General features: G+C 38.4%; 1 protein-coding gene across 1 annotated transcript in view; it reads right to left on the reverse strand.

Annotated features, from left to right (window-relative positions):
* Window positions 1-498: 498 nt before the first annotated feature.
* Window positions 499-21592, reverse strand: part of F5 (coagulation factor V) — a 63859-nt gene continuing 42765 nt past the window's right edge. Inside the window, exons 14-25 of the mRNA XM_057728126.1 lie at window positions 19807-19969; window positions 18841-19077; window positions 17775-17985; window positions 15007-15186; window positions 13054-13170; window positions 12097-12168; window positions 11152-11255; window positions 10412-10567; window positions 7990-8134; window positions 5538-5689; window positions 2525-2707; window positions 499-784 (exon numbers count right to left, since the gene is read on the reverse strand). Coding sequence (XP_057584109.1) covers window positions 638-784; window positions 2525-2707; window positions 5538-5689; window positions 7990-8134; window positions 10412-10567; window positions 11152-11255; window positions 12097-12168; window positions 13054-13170; window positions 15007-15186; window positions 17775-17985; window positions 18841-19077; window positions 19807-19969 — 1867 coding nt within the window. The 3' untranslated portion in view covers window positions 499-637. The remainder of the gene's footprint in view (window positions 785-2524; window positions 2708-5537; window positions 5690-7989; window positions 8135-10411; window positions 10568-11151; window positions 11256-12096; window positions 12169-13053; window positions 13171-15006; window positions 15187-17774; window positions 17986-18840; window positions 19078-19806; window positions 19970-21592) is intronic.

Consider the following 21592-nt stretch of genomic DNA (forward strand, 5'->3'; position numbering starts at 1 on the left):
TGCAATCATCCCAAGGGAGACCAGGCCAGATTCACAAGTCCAGCGGGACTACTGAAAACATGCTTACTTGTATCTTTACTCAATGGAGGGTGAGAAAAATCACTGTCATGTCAGTAAGATAGGATATTTTAAGCACTTGTCATTTTATAGAGTAACATTGTTTTTCTCTCCACTTTCAAGAAAAACAAACCATTTAGAAATACTGTTTGTTTCCTATACTCTTAAATCATAGTTCTTTTAAAGAAAAATGTAGGAATGAAAGTTGTCTGGGTTTAGAAATGGTTTAAAAAAGTAATATCTGTTTTATTAATGTATATGGGGCTTAAGAGAACTATAATGAGGAATGTTAACTACATGAATATCACTTTATGTAGCATTTTTAATCAGTAAAAGATAAACCTTTTCTTGGTTCTTGATATTTTCCCATTTATGTTCAAATTAATACAGAAATAACAGTCATCATCTCACTTAGTGGTTAGAAGGAGTTATAAAGGTTTCACATATAAGGTTTTATTCTCTAATAGAAAAAAGAGAAATAATGGAAAATGTTTAATATTTAAAATAGCTATAAAATACATCTCCCACTCTAAATGGTTTGATATCTTTGAGTCCCTCCTATCTTTTTGAATATTCATTTCTAGTAAATATTACAGCCAAAGAGTTCCAGGCGAAGTGCAATACTTTGATTCCATGTTTTAGGAATGATGCGTATAAACCTGGAAAAGATTGGTGGGTTGAAAAAGTTCTTCACGTGTCCTTTGATATTATTATTTCCTTCAAAAATCTGAAAGCAAAATTTGAGAAAATCTTTAATGATGGCATAATGGGTATAAAAATCTTATACCTGAAACTAACATAATACTGTATATCAACTGTATTTCAATTAAAAAAACTTACAGATAATTTTTTTATCCTTTTAATTCAAACTGTGGGCATCAATGAACACTTACAACATTATCGCAAACATGGTCCTCAGTCAATTATGAAATCACACTCCAGACATACCTCTTTAGGGATGTCACCTCACCAGTGATCTGAGTTGAAATAGGGAAAAATAAGGAAATCTGATATGGTGCTGTGAGCAACCACAAAAGCATCTCTGCTTTTAGTTTCTTTGTAGCCATGTGACTTTGAGTAAATTACTTAGTCTCTGATTCTCCACTTCCTCATTGGCAAAATGGAGATAATAAATTCTATCTCACAGAAGTTGTAAAGATTTTAAAGAGCATGTAAACATATCACAAGTGTTTATTAAGTGCCACATAATGGACACCAATAAAATGGTTAGCTATTACTAACATTTAAAATGAAATGCAATCATGCATTTTTATTTATCCTTTTTACCCTATGCCCTATAACCTCAACTAAACTGTGTTTTAGGTGTGTTTTTGTCATCCCCAGCAAGTTCCCAAGATTTATACACATCAGAAGCTGTCATTCTTTGTTTATAAAAATGTTTACCCTACTATGAGGACATCTTGATACAGTGAGAAATAAACCAAATCAAGCCAAAAAAATAAACAACCCAGGGGTTTAGAGAGAGAGAGATTCAAATCCATTAACGAAGTGCTGAGCCCATGATGAGCATTCAATAAATGTCCATCCCCTTCTCCTGTGTTGCCCCTCCTACTGGTTTCAGCCCAATTCGCATTCCTGGAATATTAAGTTCATCTCCTTAGCTTTGCCTCTGGTAGTATTTTAAAACCACATAGCTAGGAATTTAGGAGTGTAATGGAATAGTTCATCTTGCAGGAAATCATTCTTCTCCTCAGGAAGGATAACAATTGTTTTCTCTTAATAGCAGTATAACACAAAGAAGTATATGGCCATGGGTATTTGATCAGTCATGAATAACAAGTATATCCAAGCTAATGCTAATATGGTAGAAGGTTTTCTAGACCGTTGGTATAGACTGTATGTTTGTATCCTTCCAAAGTTCATATGTTCAAATCCTAATTCCCAGTGGGATGATATTAGGAGGTGGGGCCTTTGGGAGATGATTTGGACTAGGATGGGGGTAGGGCCCTCATGGCACCTCTCTCTGTGTGTGCACGCACCAAGGAAGGCCATATGAAGGCACAACCAGGAAGACTGCCCTCAGCAAACACCCAACCATGCTGGCACCCTGATCTAGGTTTCTAGCCTCCAGAACCGTGAGAGGTAAGTGTTTTTGGTTTGTTACCCAGTATATGGTAATTTGTTACACGGCCCCAGCGGGCTGAGACAGCCCTTTCACCATGTTTCTCAATCAGAGCTAACTAGATGTCATACCATCCCCTGTTGTTTTGTCCTCGTTCTTTCATAGGTGGCTCAGTCAAAGCAGAAAGATAGTGTGCGTGGTCCCTGTCCCAAGACCAGGTACCTACAGAGCTAGGGCTTAGAAGACTTAAACAGTGATGCATGTCAGTGCCTGCTTATCAAATACAAAGAGCTATTTGTAGATCTGAGATACTGTTCTCATCATAGCAGTTTTCAAATTGTTTTTTTTTTTTTTTTTTTTTTTTAAACCAAGATACCCCTGTACCTTGTCCACCAAAGAGGACTTCTCCCTGTAAGGTTTCCATTCCACTCCCTGGTCACTGTACTGGATGGTGTAGCTCTTCACATACATTTCAGAGGACAGAGACTTGCAACCCTGCGTTACAATCGCAGTTATCTTCTTGATTTTGAGCAGATCAATTTGTAACCACTGATTGTTGTTGTTTGCCTATGAAAATGATCAGAACAATGCATTTGACAGATGTGAAAACCTTTGCTTTTTTAGACCAAGATACTCAGAAATACACTGAGCTCAAGGGATTTTTCTGTCTCATCCCTGAGGATTCCCTTCTCCTAGAATCCTTCCCTAGTCCTCCCTGTTTATTGCCAGCAGATATATAACCTTTTGGAATATTTCACACATTGTACAATAGTTATTTGTTTACTTGTGTCCCTTACCCTTTGAGGGCAGGGACTTAGTTTTGTTTCCAGGTACTCACTGCAATGCATGGCACACAGATGGTCCTCAACAAATACATCTGATTTGAGAAAAAGTATTAAATTGCTAAATTTTCTGTAAATATTTTTCTCTTAAGCAAGTCTGTTGAAAATACAATGATGATATTACTGAAGAGTTATCTGGGAAAGAATGAGATAGTATCCTCTCTCTAACTTATTTTAGAAAATCCCCACTTTTCTTTCTATTGCTCATGTCAAATAGGAGAAGTAGTCCAATTTCTTCTTTTCTGATATTTCAAATAAATGTAATATTTGAGAGACCTAATAAAGCTACACCCTGGGCGGGATGTGGCGGAGTAGTTGTCCTGTCTCTGGCCTAACACAGTCCCTAATCATATGTTTGATGATAGGCACTTGCAGGATGAGGATCAGAAAGACTGACTGAGTTTTGGAGTACTCTGAGATTAACATTTATCTTTGGGAGATTTATCATGCCCCATAGTCTCATTCAAATCTACATGAAATAATGAATATTGATCTGTTTTCTCAACATCACACATATGTGCATGTCTCTGTGTACACACATATGTATATATATGTATAATCGCGTTATTGTATTTTTAAAGCCAATTAATTGAATTAAAATGACTATTATATAATTTTGGTTAATATTGTAACACCCTCTGGTGACATCTGGTGGTGTTTTAGTGTGTCTTCAAGTTAAGGTACATGTAATACAGAATGCATATAGATAGCTAGAGGATTTTTGGAGGCATAAATTTTTTTGGAGGCATAAAATAAAGACACTTCAGTCAGTGTGCATACCTGCATATGTCTGGCTTAGATTTTCAGCCCCTCTAAAGAAACCCTATAAAAGACATTTCATACTGTTGAAGGGTAAGTGAAATAAATAGTTCTAACCTAAAATTCCAGATTTAAAATGGCAGCTTTAAAAATTAAAATTAGCCTTTTATCTTTGGAGCCTTTATTATATCACAGAGACTAAGAGCAAATTATATATTTTTTAAGGCTGTAAAATGGAGGGTGGGATGACAAGGTTACACCATAAACAGGTCTAAAGGGCCATCTGGGAAAGAACTGGTTGATACCCTCTATCTTTTTTTTTTTTTTTTTTTTTGGCTGCACTGTGTGGCTTGTGGAGTCTTAGCTCCCCCATGAGGGATGGAACCCAGGTCCCTGGCAGTGGAAGCGCAGAGACCTAACCACTGGACAGCCAGGGAATTCCTTTTATTTTTTTTTTTATTATTTTATTTATATTATAGAAATTAAATAAACATAATGTTATACATTATTATTGTTATTACTTTAGCTTCTGTGGGTCTCAGTTCCCCTGTTTGCAAAATTGCAAAATGAGGTGCTTGGGTTGCTTCAAATGGTGCAAGGAGCACAGATCTGTTTATTGGGAGAGTGGAATTCCTGATTCTGCCACCAGGCTAAGCTAAAATTATTTAACCTCCTTTGTGTTTGGACTTAAAAGGAAAATCTGGACCAGATGCTTTGTAAAACCCCTTGTCTTTCTAACACTCTGTGATTCTGTGATAATCCAGAAATGAGTTTCAAGGCACAGACATCAGTTCCCAAGACCATCTGTATGGGGTCCAAACTCTTCTGTTTATTCCACTTGCACTACACAATTCCCTTTTCATTTCTGGTGGCCTAATTTAAGACTAGGACATGGAATTCTATAGAAAGTCCAGGGAATTGGAGTGTAGCTTTCTTAAGGGAGGGGCTTAGGAGGATAGAAAATAGGGAACTTGGATTAAGTTGATTGACTGGACTGTTCTGATTTCTGATGCTATTCTGATTTTTCAGTTCAGTTGAAGAATGAAATAAATATGAGTCAATTATTAATAGTTACCCTAGAACTAAGTTACCTTAATTACTCAATGGGCCAATATCAAGGGCAATATAACTCTCTGTGAGATGTTTATAAAACTTAGATCACAGATTTATAAACCGGTTTTGCAGCATTTTATCATGCCACTAATTATCTAAATGAATGTTATATAAGTTCTGAAAAAAATGGGAACAAAAATTTAAATGACACAAGAAAATGAAAAATATTGCTAAGTTCTGGAGGGAATAAAAAGAATAGAAGATATTGCAAATCTAAATCATCTATCCCTAATGTAAGTTGTCTCAATCAGGAGTTGGCAAACTACAGCCCAAGGCCAAATCTGGCCTACTGCCTGTTTTTGTAAATAAAGTGTAATTAGAACACAGCCACGCTCATTCATTTACTTATTGCTGATGGCTGTTTCCCTGCAACAATGGCAGAGTTGAGTAGTTATGACAGAGAGTGTATAGCTTACAAAGCCTAAAATATTACCTGGCCCTTAGCAGAAAAATTTTGCCCACCCCTAGTCTAAATCAGGACCACAGAGATGATAACTTCCCTCTGAGCCCAAGTTCGAGCTAAAGCTATGAAGACAGCACACATCCTAGTTCTCAGACCAGGATCATAATCTGGAAACAGAAGATGATACTCTGGCTTCCCAGGTGCCCCAGGTTCCCTGTAGTGAGGGCCCATGCTTTCTTCTGAAAGGCTGAGAAAACTTCATTCTCGGGGGACATTTTACCTTGGCTTGCCAGGCATTCACACGGCCCTGGGCATTAAGACGGGCAAGAAAGGGTTCCCAGTAATCTCCCCACCAAGATTTTTTAAATGAGGAAGCTGTGATTTGCTTGTTTTCTATCTTTCCACTTTCCATACCCAGCGGTGTGGAGCATCCTGTCAAGAAAAAAGTAATGTGATTAATTACATCCCGTGGATATTCCTTGCATGGCATTTTGTACCTCAGAGGAGACAAGAAATAATATTACTGCTCAGTAACAACCAAAACAACCATCACAGCAATGAACATTTATTGTCCAAGTGCTAAACCCTGTTTTCAGGCTTTACATGTGTTACTTAATGCTCTTTAATATCTCTATTTTACAAACGAGAAAACAAAAGCACAGCAAGAAAAAGTAACTTGACTAAAGTAACGCTGCTAGAAGAATCAGAAACTTAGCTTTGAGCCCAGGCAGCCTGACATCAAAAACCATGTTCTAAACATCTAAACTCATTTCCCTCCTTCAGAGAGTCATTGAAACTTTGGTCTTTGCTTTGAGGTAGACAATACTCCTAAACTATCTGTGTATATAAAACCATACTCTATTTCTTCTTCTAACAAAAGCTACAGAGAAGTTGTAGGGGACCTTGGGAGTCACATTTAATATTTTATTTTCAACCCTTTGAGGGTGATCCATGTTATACAACCTTTAGAATTTTGCCAAGGCATAAATATGAATGTCAGAGGCAACAAAGCTGATCTGTGAGTGTAAGAAACATATCTAGTGAGTGCGCCCAGCTGACTGTCCATCATCATCTCTGTGACACTTCGTTCTTGCTAATAAATCATGAAGACATTTTCTTGAAGTGATACTTTCTCCATGAAAAAAAAAGACTTGAAGAAAGCCTACTGCTAATACTAATTATATAAACATCAAGAAAGTGAAGAGATTTTAAAAAGTTATACTTCTTGTATAGAAAATAGAGGTTTTAAGTAGATTAACATTGTTGAATGTCACATTTTAGGGTAGCTTGGCTCTGTGACCTGAACAAACTACCGGTTACATCATATACCATATGGAAGGAAAAGAAATAATGGCTTATGGAGCTGTTTCAAGTTTTCCTCCCTGTACAAAATTTGCATCTTTTTTATGTGCACCGTTTTTAAAGTCTTTATTGAATTTGTTACAATATTGCTTCTGTTTTATGTTTTGTTTTTTTGGCCAGGAGGCATGTGTGATCTTAGCTCCCTGAGCAGGGATCGAACCCGCACTCCCTGCATTGGAAAGCAAAGTCATAACCACTGGACTGCCAGGGAAATCCCCCATACTTGCATCCTACGTGGAAGATGTTATATAGCATTGCTATCTGGGCATTGGCAAAATGTCCATTTCCATATCCCTCATGAATATCAAGAGTTTATTGTACTATTATTCGCCTGTAAGTTTCTTATTTGCTGATAAGAAATTGATTCCAAGGTTGAGCTACTTTCTCCACTGTGAGCCAGGGTTTTTTCCCTCTACCCTGAAAAAGGCAGTGTAGCCCCCCAATAGATGTGCCACAGCAAGTTTTGGGTGTGCCTGTATATAGATATATTTTTTTTTGTCTAAATATGTCTTTATTGTGCCTTCTTTTGTGAAGAATATTTTTGCTGGACAAGTGTGCCTGTGTATTGATCTCCCTCCCTCCTCAGCCTTGAACAGCTAGGTGGTGCCTAGATCAGCCAAGCCGGGGGTGGATTGCTTCATTCTTTTATCCCAGACTATGAGACGGATATTATATTCTATATGTGCTTTGAAGTAAGAAATGTTGGAAAGCACCACTTTAAGAGTCAGAGAGGGAGAATAGTTGATAAGACCCTTAAACATCTTGTTATATACGGTAGAATTTTATTATGGCCATTTACGGTTACCTAGATTTATTTATGCCACAGGTCACAATCCATCCCCTGAAAAATAGACGCTTACATAGAAAAGGCTTGGGTACCTACAAAGAGTGTGAAACAGAATACAGAGTTCAAACGAGGTTTCAGGAAGTTGGGAGGCAGATTTATATTTCAAAAACATTCATTGAACACCTCATATATGCCAGTAATGTTGCTAGATACTTTCATTACATTAAAGTCTGTGTGATCTGGCTGGAAGACTTTGGAAGAGTCAGACCTAGTGTGACTCTCAGTTCTTATTGAAAATGGGCCGATGGAAGTCATTCTTCACTAGGGCCCTTCCTCGGAGGGTCAGGGCAGTGTCTGTATGATCCAAGCCTTGTCCAGAGAGATGATGCCTGCCCTCTGGCTGGTAGAAGCAGTATCAGTCTAGATCACAGGGAGAGTTTAGCTGAGTGGAACTCTGTTTCACAGAGGTTTTTCTAGGAGCCTAAGTGATTGAAGAGAACTAAAAATTCTACCCATTCTCCCATACCCCCAAATCTTGATTTTCTGAGTGGCAGCGAGAAAACCATGCATCTGTGTTCCTTACCATTAACCTTACAACCTTGCAGCTCCAATCGAAGGGCAGGTTTGTTATAGGATTTTGTTGGAGAGATCCTAATATATCTAGCCACAATAGGTGGGTCAAATTGATTCTCTTTTATTGTAGAGGCATCCCAATTGCCATCAAAATACTAGAGGAAAAGAGGAAAATTTAGTTATATAACGATTCTCTATCATGTGATTTTATAATAAAATTTTCATCCAATTGCATATTGTAATATTAAGTTTTCATGTAGCTTGAATCAAATTAATTTGGTCTTAAAAGATAATTGGGAATACTTCCACTTCAGGAAGATGGTATGGATGTACTTTGCCCTATTCCTCTTGCTAAGTACAACTGAAAACATAAAAAGACTTTGAAAAGTGGAGAGAAAGCAGACTGACTAGGGTTCTCAGGACCCAAGGAACAACACGGTGGTGAGTCTCCTGGGTGTTTTTTGTTTTTGTTTTTGTTTTTTAACCTCATATACAGACTTATAAGTAAAGAAGCCAGGAACCAGGAAACACCAATAGATGCAGAGAAAAACAAAACAAACAAACAGCAACAGCAAAAGCCTTCTTTGCTCTAGCCTCAGGATCAGGAAAGGGTAGTCTAGCAAGACAGAAAACTTTTAGACAACAGTTGTTCTACTTCAAGTCAAACACTATAGAATGGAAAACACTTTGGCCCCTTCCCTACCCACAGCAGCAAAGGCCAAATGGGGAGCCTAGACTTCCATGCTCATGAGACTGTAACAGGGTACCCCAACACCCTCGTGTCAGAGAAAGCCAAATAGAGACCCAGCACTTTCATCTCTTCCAGCTTCTAATAATGCTCCCACTCCTGCAGTGTCAGTGGAGACCCTCCCATCCCCACCCAGCAGCAAAGAGGAGGGGTCCCAGCTCAGATGTCAACAGGGGAGGCCAAGTGGGGGAATAGACTTTGACCTCTACCTGGCAGTAAAAAGGCTGTGCCCAATCCCCTTTCCCTGCCAGAATGGTGTCAGAAAGAGCCAAGTAAAACAAAAGATAAGAGCAGATATCAGTAAGATTGAAAACAGAAAAGCAATATTTAATAGCAGTGAAACAAAGAGCCAGTTCTTTGAAAAGATTAAAAAAAATTGGCAAATCTCTAGCAAGGCTGGCAAAGCAAAAAGAGAAGAGATACAAATTACCAGTATCATAAATGAAATAGACAATATCACTACAGACCCTGCAGACATCAAAAGGATAATAAGGGAATATTACAAACAACCCTATACACATAAATTTAACAACTTAGAGGAAATAGACCAATTGACTGAAAAAACACAAACTATCCCAAGTCACCCAATCTGAAATAGATAATTGGAATAGCCTGTAACTATTAAAGAAATTGAATTTGTAATTTTAAGATTTCCAGAAAATAAATCTCCACGTCCACCTGGTTTTGCTGGTGAATTATACCAAATGTTTAAAGAATTAACACTAATACTAGATTATCTGTTCCAGAAAACAGAATAGAGGAGCACACTCCCTAATTTATTTTATGAAGCTAGTATTACTCTGATATTAAAACCAAAAAGACAATATAAACACATAAAACTACATACAAATATCCCTCATGAACATAGAAGAAAAAATCTTTAAGCTATGGACTTTAACGTAATTTGTGTACTCTCTCCAATACTGATTGGTAAGAACCATAATTTAAGATTTTCGTGATCTAGTCTAAGGTATAGTGCAAATAATTTATTATTAGAAATAGTTAAATGATAATATAGAAGATAGTAACATAGTAAATGATTTACAGAAAAAGTGAAACTGATTCAAGGTTATCAGTGTAATAATGTTGGACTGACCCCTTGCATTCAGATAGCTTTCTTTGGAGAGGGGGGTGAGGCAAAAGGGGAAGAATTAGGGCTGGTATAATTAGGTCATTGGGGATAACCCTGACTGAGCCCCTGGACGATCTAGCAGGGGAACGTCAGTCCTTAGGCGCGGCAGCAAAAAAAAAAAAAACCTGAGAATCACACTGCCTCAGCGCGTTACTGGTACTAATACTACTATTTCCTTCAGTTACACTGAAATAAAGAACAAAATAAAATGTAAGAGTTAGTAACATCAAAACTCTTGGTGGCCAGTTTTTAGCATGAGCTCTTTAAGGCACAAGACCAGATATTCTACTCTACTGTATATCATCTGCGAATCTGAGAAGGCTGGGTATTTAGTTTGATTATAAAGAGATTTTTTTCCTTCAAGTTTTATGAAGCTTTAAAATTTCAGAAGTCAAACTTATCCCTTTAATTTGTAATATACAGACACATCATTTTGCCACTTTCCTCTGTAAGACACTCAGAAAGCCATTTGTATTTGTAGCACTCAGAAAGGTATTTTTTAAAAAGATACAGTAACCCTAGGCTCAGAAAGAAACAACAAAGCACACAGACCATCACGTTCCTTGTGCTGTTCCCTTTGAAGATCCGCCAGTTTTTCTGGTCGGAGCTGTAAGCCACAAAGAACTGGGTGGTGTAGTAGGACTTCAGGTAGTGTTTGGCACCTTGGGTCTGGATCCCTGTGAACAGGACTTCCCTTTGCATGTCTACCTGCAATAGAGCGAAGACATTAAGCAGAACCATCCTTGTCTACAAGTCACACATTGCCTTAATTCACTGTACAACTAACTTTCCTTAGAACAAAAGAACCAACACCTAACAAGCTAATAAAATGGCTAGGTGCAATCCATATTTGAGCACAGTGTACCTGAACTTGAATCCAAACTCAACCACTAGCTAGTTGTATGTGACATTGGGAAGTTAGTTAATCTCTCTGTGCCTCAGTATTTTTTTCATTTGTAAAACGGAATATTACTAGAACTAACCTTATAGGGTTCATTTTGAGTATGTAAAGTACTTAGAATGGTGCCTAGCACCTAGTAATTGTCGTGTCCCCTAACAACATTGCAAGAACAAGAAGAAATTATTAAATCACTGTCATATTTATTATGAAAAATTGTGGTCCAGTGGTTAAGACGGCACTTGTACTGCCGAGGGCCTGGGTTTGATCCCTGGTTGGGGAACTAATATCTCACAAGCCGTGCAGCATGGCCAAAAAAATTAAAAAAAAAAAATGCAAACCACATTTTTATTATTGTAATAGCAGTAAATATTATCAGGTTAATAAGACATACCTGGATCCAAGGTTTAGGGTTAAATTCTGTTGAAAGTTTTTCTGCGATCCAAGCATTATATGATCCACCATTGTTTAGTCTTGCTAATTTGGGTTCCCAATAACCTAAATCCAAAGGAAGAAAAAAATTTATTCTGAATTAAAAACAAAACAAAACAAAAAACAACCATACAACTAGCAATTTCTCAAGTGAGTTTAGTTCCAGTGGAAAACCAGATTCCTAAAGGAACTTCTGCTGCAGTTAGGAGATCAGGCAGTTGACACGGGCCTCAGCTACTAAGTCAGTCCCTGATGATGAAATCTTGGTTTCAGGCCTGTGCTTGGACAGCTGTCAACCACCATGCACCCACTTTCTTGCATTCAGCTCATATTTGTTTTTTCTCAGTTACATGGTCGATGTGGTTTCTGCTGAGTGTGCCTGCCTAACAGAAAGATACTGGAGGAGTTTATGGGAGTCTCATGATCCCTTACATTTGACCTTTTGATGTTAGGAAGAGTTTGAGGCAGAGAGAAGAAATTTAGGAGGAGTTCCTGATGCACAATGGGTGAACCAAAAATTTCTTGAATAGATGAATGGTTGACACAGCAAAGGGCTCTGTTACTGGGGACTGTAATACCTGGCCTATAAGACTCTGTGAATCTGGCTAGAATGTTACATGGTTTAGTCCCATTGACATCTTACATTCTACAAAAAACAGAGTAATGAGTAATTTCTGCTTAGAAAATACATATAACAAAGTAAAAATTCCATGGTTAGAGATTATATCTCTGGTGGGTCAGAAATTAGATATTTTACTTCTCTTTTACTATGTTGTGGTGGAGAAAAGCCTAGAGAGGCGCAATGACCCAGAGATTCAATAGGCAGGGTTGTCATGTATGGTTTTGCAGGCTGTATACAGCACAATTGTTGGACGTGCCTTTCACAGGCTATGACGCTACTACTTACCCCAATACTCAGAAGCCTTGATCTGTGAATCAGCTATGAGACCAGTGCTGAGTCCCATTGGCACCTTACAGTCTACAAAAAATAGAACAATGAATAATTTTTGCTTAGAAAGTACACATAACAAAGTAAACTCTCTATGGCTATAGATTATACCTCTGGTGGGTCAGTAATTAGATGTTTTCACCTACCTGTGTGGCACTGACTTAAATAGTCTGAGCATAAAATCGTAAATGCACTGGCAAGACTGGTACCTTAATAGAAATTAAAATTTGTGACACCCTAGTGGAAAAAACTCATCCTGAAGTGCAAATAGTTTTAAAATTGATTTCCATCTGTTTGTATCTTAAAATAAGCCGTTTTTACAATATTAAGTACTATCCCTCATAAGAGTGTGTTCTCAAAAGTTGACCTGAAAGTTACAATGTTATTTATATCCTGATCAAAGAAGGGAATACTAGCCACTGAGCTATCTGGATGTTGACACAGTGCTTGGTACTCAACAGGTGCTTAATAAATGCTGGCTTACTGGCTGGATGGTTGGATGGACAGACAGATGCACAGATGGAAACTGTGTTTCTCAAATATAAAAATGCCAAGTTCAGTGACTATCTTGGTCGTAGTTGAATTCCTGGTACCTTCCCCTCCTCCACCCTAGGAGTCTGGAGAATTTCTTACATGCACTTTCCCACGGGTCACAAATCATGAAGGAGGATGCTTTATATTGGTTCCCCAAATGAGAGGAATGCCTTTAGCTTGAACCATTTGGTTTAAGATTCCTAGCTGACTGATGTTTGCAGTATAGTCATACTATAGGTCAGAATAAAAAGTTACTGCTACAGATCATGGCTCTGTTATGTCAGAGTTCTCAGAGTTCAATATCTCTAATCTAAAACTTGGTGATATTCTAGGAACAGGAACTCTACTGCTAAAAAAAATAACGTAGCTCTTGGATGATACCTCTGTCTATGATGAGAAATGGCGTTTGCATCCCTGCTCTCTGGTTTTCTCCAACTTCTGTGTCTAGGAGCCACCAGCCAGATTTTGATGCCTTCATTTCAAGAGTTTTAAATGAACCTAAAATAGAGAGTAAAGGACAACATTGCATATGCAAAGATTAGCAGGTTAACATTGGTTGACTGCTACCAAAGAATCCTAAAATTCCTACATTGCAAGTGGTTTAGAATGTAATTTAAGTTACCCATTTCTCTTTAGGCAGGACTACAGGTATAACAAAACAACAACAACAACAACAGCAACACACGCACACACTAAAAATAAATTGCCCTGGGACTTTAAAAAATCCTCAACACCCCTTACTAGAAAGAAACTTTCATTTATCTAAATATAATGTTACAAGTTAACCCATATATAATACAGCTTATCAAAGCAACCTTGAATGATGTCATTGGGCCTCAAAAATATTGCACATGTTTCTTTTCTCTCCATTTCTCTAGTTTTTCTTTTTTATATGAGAAAATTAAAATAAAACATCCTTCCCCCATGTTTCAATTTTTTCTATGAAGTTTACATTTTAGATGGAGATGTACGAAAATTGTTTCAGAAAATCACTGAAAGAATGTGATTTCTGAAACAACTGATTATCCATTCTGGTATTTAATGTTACCTACCACCAGTTAATACTTAAATTCTGCTGACTATAATTTGGGACTATTTCCTAGATTGTGAGTAAAAAATAATAGCTGATGGTCATCCTCCTCAAATACACTAAAAAAGATCTCCAGCCTTCTACTCTTTAATGCAGATATTAAGTATGAAGATTCAGGCAGGCCAGCCAATCCCAGCTTCTTACAGGCTCATGGAAAGGATGACTGATCTGGTAATACTTGGTGAAAAGTTAGGAGTGAGTCTGACCTAATTCTTTCTGTCCCTGATTTTAAGAGTGGGTCTTTATAGCTTTGTTAAGGAGAAACTATCATCTTTCATACAAACAAGGACCCTCTTTTCCCCATCCTTAACCAAATCAGGCCTGTTTGGACTTCTGTGCCTACATCTTAGGCTGATTCACACAGCAACTTCCCCACCCAAGGTCCTGTCAAGGGACTGCCCTGACTAGCTTCTCAGATAGCATTTATGGAAGATAGGCTGGTTGTTAAAAATGCAGACTCCTGGGCCCCTGCCCAATTTCTATCAGAGCAAAGTCTTTAAGACCAAAACCTCTCCTTAGCATCTGCATTTTAACCAGCTTTGTAAGTTTTTATTATGCCCAGTACGGTTTGAGAATCAATGGCATCTAGCACTCACACCCCTGCTCACACACCTACAATACACACCTACAAACAATTCACTGGCACATAAAAATCCTTTTTGATGATTGTAGTTTGTTTAAACCTTATTATTTTGCATAGGAAAAGCTTTAAATACCTTTATTACTTTTTAGCTTTCATAATCATTTAAAAATATAATTTTCCCCTCATGATTCAGTTTATTTAAGATTCAGATTCCTACAGTCACTTGCCCAATGATTTCAGGGTGATTGAGGAGTAGAATTCAAGAACCCTGAAATCCTGGTAAGTTTCTGATCTCCGCCCAACAGAAAGCTTTAGCTGCCTGAGCCTTCTGAGATTCATTTTGTAATCTGCTTAAGATGTGGCCTGCATGACACATAATGGCTTGGAAGAACCTGCACTAGACAGAGCATCTCTGTAGAAGCAGGTGGGTTGCACATTCAGTCTGTGTGGCGCTACAAACAGTGCAGACATTGGCTGACTCTTCTGTATCCTGCATGCAGTTTTGGAATTTGGCTTTGCCCAGGATCCATATGAGAGCCCATGCTTTAACCCCTTTGGAAGGAGAGGCACAAGGAGGGAATGAGGGAGAGTTACAGATGCTAAGATAGTCCGCCTTCGCCATTTTGTAACAGGGAGCTCTTTTCGTTGCCGAGATTTTTACCAGGCAGAAGGGGCCAGACCCCTAACTGGTGCTGTCGAGTGCCATTTTCCAGCAAGGTCTGGCCATGAAAGTGAACCACGTGAATGTCTTGGGAGCCGCCTACGTTCAGCAGGTGCAACCTCACCCACTCTTGCTCGTACATTCTCAGGCCAGGCAAGTTGTAGATCATCCCATTAATGGCTGAAAGGACAGAGAGTTGTAATCGATTAAAAATCTGTGTACGCCAGGAGAGAGGCTGGTAAGGAAATGTGAGGCCTCCCACTCACCACCCATCTTCCTGATTACTCTGCATGCCGGGGCCCACCCGGGCATAGTAAGGGGCCCCCATATATCATAGTATCAGTGAGAGGCTGAAGCAGAACCACCTTCTCTGTCTCACACCAGCCTATGGCCGAAGTGTGGGTGGGCACCCTTTCCAAGCAGTTTATCACTCTTTTCCCCAGATTTACACTTTTCCTGTTCTGTGCTTTATCCATTTATTCTTTACATATATAGTATGAATTTTCCTAGGCTCCTAAAAGGGTAAAGACTAAGGTGGGCAGATAAGTGAACTCTGGTCTTTAGAGGAAAGAGGGTAAGTAAGGGGATATGCAGTGTATCACTCTAAGGCCTCCTAAATTCAGAACTAGTTCCGGGGGCAAAATTAGGAAGTCGGACTTTATCTCTGTTATACCCGCCAACCTTAGAGGTTCATGTTTACTCTCTCATTGTCTGATTGTTCCTCTGCCCCCTTCCTAGCTTGGATGTCTAGGGTTCTCAGGCTGTATCAACTCTTCCCTTACTGAAATGTGTTTTTTTAAGCATGTGATAAACTTGATCCCCTTAAAAAAAGAATACATACAACATTTTAATGGTGAAACTTAGTGCCACCCTGCAGTTAATTGGGATTGAAGTGAGGGAAGTTTTGGTCATTGGTGGTGGCTGTTGTTGTTTATTCTTCCAAAGTTAAAGGAACGACTGTGGAATTTCAGGAACCAAGCAAGTGATTTTTGGGGGGGAGAAGAACTGAGATCATTTTGATGCCCTAAAATTATATCAGGTACGAAAGCACCTCTCTACATACTCATAACACCAGCCTCACCTCCTCATCTTAGTTTCTGTGTAAGAAATAGATCTCCTAAGAGTAAAAGGTATCTCCAGTGGTTTTAGGTCAGCATTGCTAAACCATTACATCAGGACACAGAAGTGAAGACTCTCAACGTAGGGGTGCTCAGTAAACATTTGATAAATTGAACTGAGTGATAGAATTCATTCATTTACTAATCCAACACATATTTACTTAGTGCATACTGCAGAGGCCAGGAACAGGTGGTCTGCTTATCAAATACCCTGATAAGTTCTATAGTGGAAGATTACCAAATTACAGAGATTGAGATGATGATACATTTAAAATTAAAACTATATTGGATGCATTTTGCTCTTTCATTGAAGAATCAGGAAGCAGGGCCTCGAGGGTACTCAGCAAGTAAAGGGCATAGCCAAGAGACAGGCCTGTCTGATTCTGCAGTGTGTAGTTTCCCACTAGGTTGAGAGCTTTTCGGAGGATGTGCTTCCTACCCCTGAGGCCAAGCACCCTGGGCTGAAAGGCCTAGAGATGGTAGGAGAAGAGACAAGAAAGCTCTGCTTAGAGTCTGTTGGTCAGCTCTCAATCGACTCTATTCTAGACTGCTTAACAGAATTTTTTAACCTCATGTGATAAGCAAATTCCAGAGGATGGGATTTTGGAGCAGATTGTAAACCATATTGTTTGCCTTGTTCTACACCAAAATGTTTTTACAGGTGAGATCAGATCATATTCCACACTTACAGAAGTTTAATGAGGAAAATACACTAAAAAAGGTAGCCTTTGTATAAATGGGGTGGGAGAGGGAGCATAGACCCACTTAGGCTTGATGATTGGCTGGGGAGGGGAGGTGGCAGTGAATTGGATATTGTTTATAATGTCTTTTTTTTTTTTAATTGCTGAAGCAATAGCAGCTTTCTTCTTTCTTATTACACTGAATGACTGACCCATCTCCCAAAGCACAGGACCTTCCTGATCAGAAATCTCATAGCAATCAGCTCTATCCATCAAACTCTGAAAATAGCATCTTCATTTGTTTTCTAATCCTTAAGTCATTTTCTTTGTTGTTCACCAAATCCTAAATTCTGCCTTTCTCTAAAACTGTAATTCCATTGCCAATTTACAGACAAAATTGCTGAATGGATTTCAGAGTAGATATACTTTTCCCTCTTTTCCCACCCAAATGCTGTCTTGGCACCCTTCTTCCGTTACCTGGCTGCCCAGTTTCCTATATCATTTTCTTCTCACATGCTTTGGGTGCCACCTGGGAACTGCTGAGAGCTGCAAATATTACAGTCATTCTTATTTTGAAAGTATGTATGGGTGATCTCTTCTACATAAATAATTGATCCTTTAGAGATCAAGAAACAATTTTATTACCTGTTTAAATTGCAGAATAATGCTAATTCCTTTCCAATTTATGTTACCGACTGAAGCACACTGGCTTTTTTGTTGGTTTGTTTGGGTTTGTTTTGCAGCAGCCTTGTGTGCTATCTTTCAGATTTCAGATTTTGTGTACTCTTTCACCTGCAATGTCAGCTGCCAGGTTACATCAGCCCTCGTAGATATTTAAGGACTTGGTGTTACTTAGAGCTCCTGAATCCACAGAAGCATCTCATGTCTAATTATGGGAAGACGTATAGGCAGGAATCACTATCACCCAGTGATTTAGTTAAGAGATTAGATCAAAGTCAGAGGAAAATACCATGAAACTCATGGGAGTTTTTTACTTCTGAGGATGCACGTCTCCAAGACCTCGTGGGCTTCTTTTCATAGTACCAGCTCTTCTTTTCATCAAAGACCATAAAAAGTAGGACAAATTCTCTCATGTCCACAGGCATGTTGGACTCCTTATGAAGTGTTCCTTTTCGGCAGATCAGGAGGGGCCCTATCAAGCCTGAATGGATATCTTTTTCCTGGAAGACAGTAAGAGCAGATTGCACATACTCTTTCTTTCTCAGGATTGTCTTTGTTTCTCTGACAATCACTGAGCATAGTGAAAAGGAGACCTTCTCAGAGGCTCTGAATTTGAAGATTATACATGAATAGCTTAATAAGCCTGGCTATTGATCATCGAATTCTGTGAAGCTCACAGCGTGGTGGTAATAATGACGATGCTGCTGCTAATAGTGATACTATTATAAGTACTATTTATTGAGCATCTGCTGTGTCAAATATTTTGCCTATAGTATCTTATTTAATTCTGACAACAATCCTATGTGGTAAAAAATAAATTCATTTATTGAACAAATATTACCAAGTGCCTGCTATATATGCTATATACTGTTATCTCATTTTTAACTTTGGAAACTGAGGCTGGGAGAGATCAAGTAACTTTCCTAGGGCTACACAGTAAGTGACAGGATAGGAGTTGAAATCTAAGTCTGTGCTCTCTCTACCACGCTCAAAATGAGGGGGTCTTGACTTTGCAGCTCTTTTACTAAAAAAAAAAAAAAAAGCAGAAGAAAGCTAATACATGTTCAAAGAAATCACAGCTAAACATCTTCTGTAAAGGTAGTCGCTCTAACTAGGGCCAGCCACTTAAGTAATCCTCACTCCTTTCCACTGGACAAATGCTTCTCACTGCCATCCAGAGATCCGTGTGGAGAGTCCCTGGTTATGGTAGCTGGCGACTGTTCACCATGATGCTTACACATTCCTCATGGAGAGCAAGACAGACGTTTACTAGGAAATCATCGTGACACTTCCATTTGGTGGACTCAGGTTATAAGGTTAGGGAAATGACAAAAACTTTCGATAGCGCTGCTTACCGGGTTCACTGCTGAGTAGTAGGCCCAAGCCCGACAGGCAGAGCCAGGGTTTTCGGGCCCGGATCGCTCAGTAGCGTGCCATACATACGTATAAGTGCTGTTGGGCTGAACGGCATTGTCTTCCTTAAACCATTCAGGGGAGTCATCCTCATAAGTCTTTCCCTCTGAAGATTTTTCATAGGAAAGCCCGTGGGCATGAAGAGAATATGGTCTGGATGCTAAATTTTTAAAACGCACCTAAAAAATAAAAAAGAATGATTCACAAATGTATTTAAGCTTAATAAAGCCCAAGCCCCAAAATGTCAGCCTTATGGGCCAAAGTGGATGGCTGTTAAATTGAACCTAAGATATGCTGAATGCTTAGAATTGCAAAATAACTTTTCTACATTATTTCATCTAATTTTACAACCGTCCTATGAGAAAAGGCCTAAGTAGTTTACTTAGAAACACCAAAACAGGTTTGTTTTTAGGCTCAAAGCAAAACTATTGACATTATCTACAGATGAAATGATAAAGACAGGTGCTACAGATTTGAAAATGAATGAAGCTTGGTTTCTACTCACAGTAGGGTTTCAACCTACTGTTGTAGAGAGAATTCAAGTTAAAAATCTGGAGACAAAAGGTGCTGTAAACAAAGTATGAATGGGATTAGGTGGGAATGCCTGGTAGGAGCAATTCAGTTGAATGTTTAGGAGAGATTGGGGGAATTAAAGAAAGTTTTTTAGGAGAAATGGAATTGGCCTATATAGAATGAACAGAAACTTAGCAGAGGGAGAAATAAAATCATGAAATCATTTTTTCCCCAAGTTACTTGGCAAGCCATCTTTGAAAAGAAATGTAGTTATTTGTTAATTTTGAAAAATAAATAAGTCACCTGTAGCTCTCTTGCCACTTTCATCTCTACAACCCTCTGGTGCTTGTGGAAATTCCTCTGATGATCTTAGCAATACTTAAAAGATGACTTACTTGGATAACATCATCCACTTCAGCTCTAATGACAGGACCAAGTATGCCAAGGTGCTCTTCATACTCCCCCCGAGGATCAAGTTTGGTGAAAGTGCTATCAAGGTACTTTCGAAAAACTACTTTCTTGTATATGGTGTCCTCTGGAACATCATCAATGTCTTCACTGAAATGATAATAACAGCATTTGTTTAAAAGAACAAATTAAAGACCATTCAAAGAATTTAGGATATTATCTCTGTTTCTGAATATAGTATCTAGCATAGAGAAGATATTTGATAAATATTTGATGAACAAATGAATTAAAATATAAATGACTAAAATCACAAGCCAGTAAATATCCTTCAACTCTCAGCTCATATATTTCTAGGTATGTCCTCCTATGATCCTTTAGATTGGGTCAAATCTCTCTCTAGCATTCTTTACATTTCTGTAGTATTACTATAGTAGATATAGTAAATCCCTGTAGTAGTCTTATAATATTTCTATAGTATATATATTCATAATATATAATTTATTCATGAGATTATCAATTAATATCTGACTCTACCACTAGAGTGAAAGCCCCATGAGGTCAGGGATTGTGCTTATAATTTTTATTTCTAGTGCCTAGCAAATTATCTGGAACATAGTAAGCAGATATTTATTTAATGTATTAATGAATGACAAATTTAATGATCATTATTAACATAGCAGATTTTAATATCAAAAGCAGACAAAGCCAAGCAATGGGACAGTGCCAGGACAGGCAGATAATGATGGCCAGTTGATTTCGAGGGCCACCCCTGTAAAGGCCCCTGGATGGATGGGTGTTCTATACTCTGAAAGTAGCCACTTTTCCCACATTTGCTTTCACTGAATCACATTATTTCTCACGTAGTTCACCAGCTCAGTCTGGAGCTAAAGCACATCAGATTTTCCTACTGACTCTTAAATTTCCCAAGAGTCTGGGAAACAGGCCAGAAGCTCACCCATCAATCTCATAGTACGTGTTATACAACACAAGCCATCCAAAGAGAATCCCATTCTGCCTTCCTTCTAGTCTTTCTACCCTACTAACCCCATTCTTCCAGACCCTAAGCATAACATATAGTTTCACAGAACACATGGGGAGGAGCAAAACAACTCTGCCATAAAAATGGGTTGCATATCTGGAATGGGACATTGGATTTTTGAAGGAATTGGTTCCATCCCTTTACGCTCTGGAAAACCTTACTCCCTCAGGAACTTGCTTAGAAATCTCCAGATAAACTAGTTATTCTCATATAACTACATTTAAATAGGAAGTCATGGGAGAAAGTCTCTTGGACTAACAAAGTTCTAATATGGAAATGTCAAGCATCAGATTAATGACATAATTCCTGTAAGTCATGCCATCTGCTATGTTTGCTTACTCTAGTTGCACTTTGTTTTTTAATTTATTAGTGCAACAGTTGGCTTTTGTAAAAGCTATGGGCTATATTTGGACAGTTTGCACATCTGTAATCCTTTGGAATCTGTAGCTGCTTCTCGTCCCCTTTTCTCTCCTTTCTCTATATTATCATCCTGGAATACAGAACCCAGCCCAATATGGCTTTCCACACTTAAGCAAAATTACATTGAGAATTATCTTTTAACAATGTATAAGGGTCCTTGACTTTGTAAGTCAGGCCACTTATAAAACTGCATCAACTCCTTCAACTTGAAAAGTGGCTGGAACCCTAAAATGTTAGCGCTGAAGTGGACCTTGGGGGCCACTTGGTGTAACTCCTCTGTTAAAAAGACTGCAATTAACAAGGTTCAGGAAAGG

The sequence above is a fragment of the Hippopotamus amphibius genome, chromosome 3 (assembly GCF_030028045.1).
Source record: "Hippopotamus amphibius kiboko isolate mHipAmp2 chromosome 3, mHipAmp2.hap2, whole genome shotgun sequence".
Taxonomy (NCBI): Eukaryota; Metazoa; Chordata; class Mammalia; order Artiodactyla; family Hippopotamidae; genus Hippopotamus; species Hippopotamus amphibius.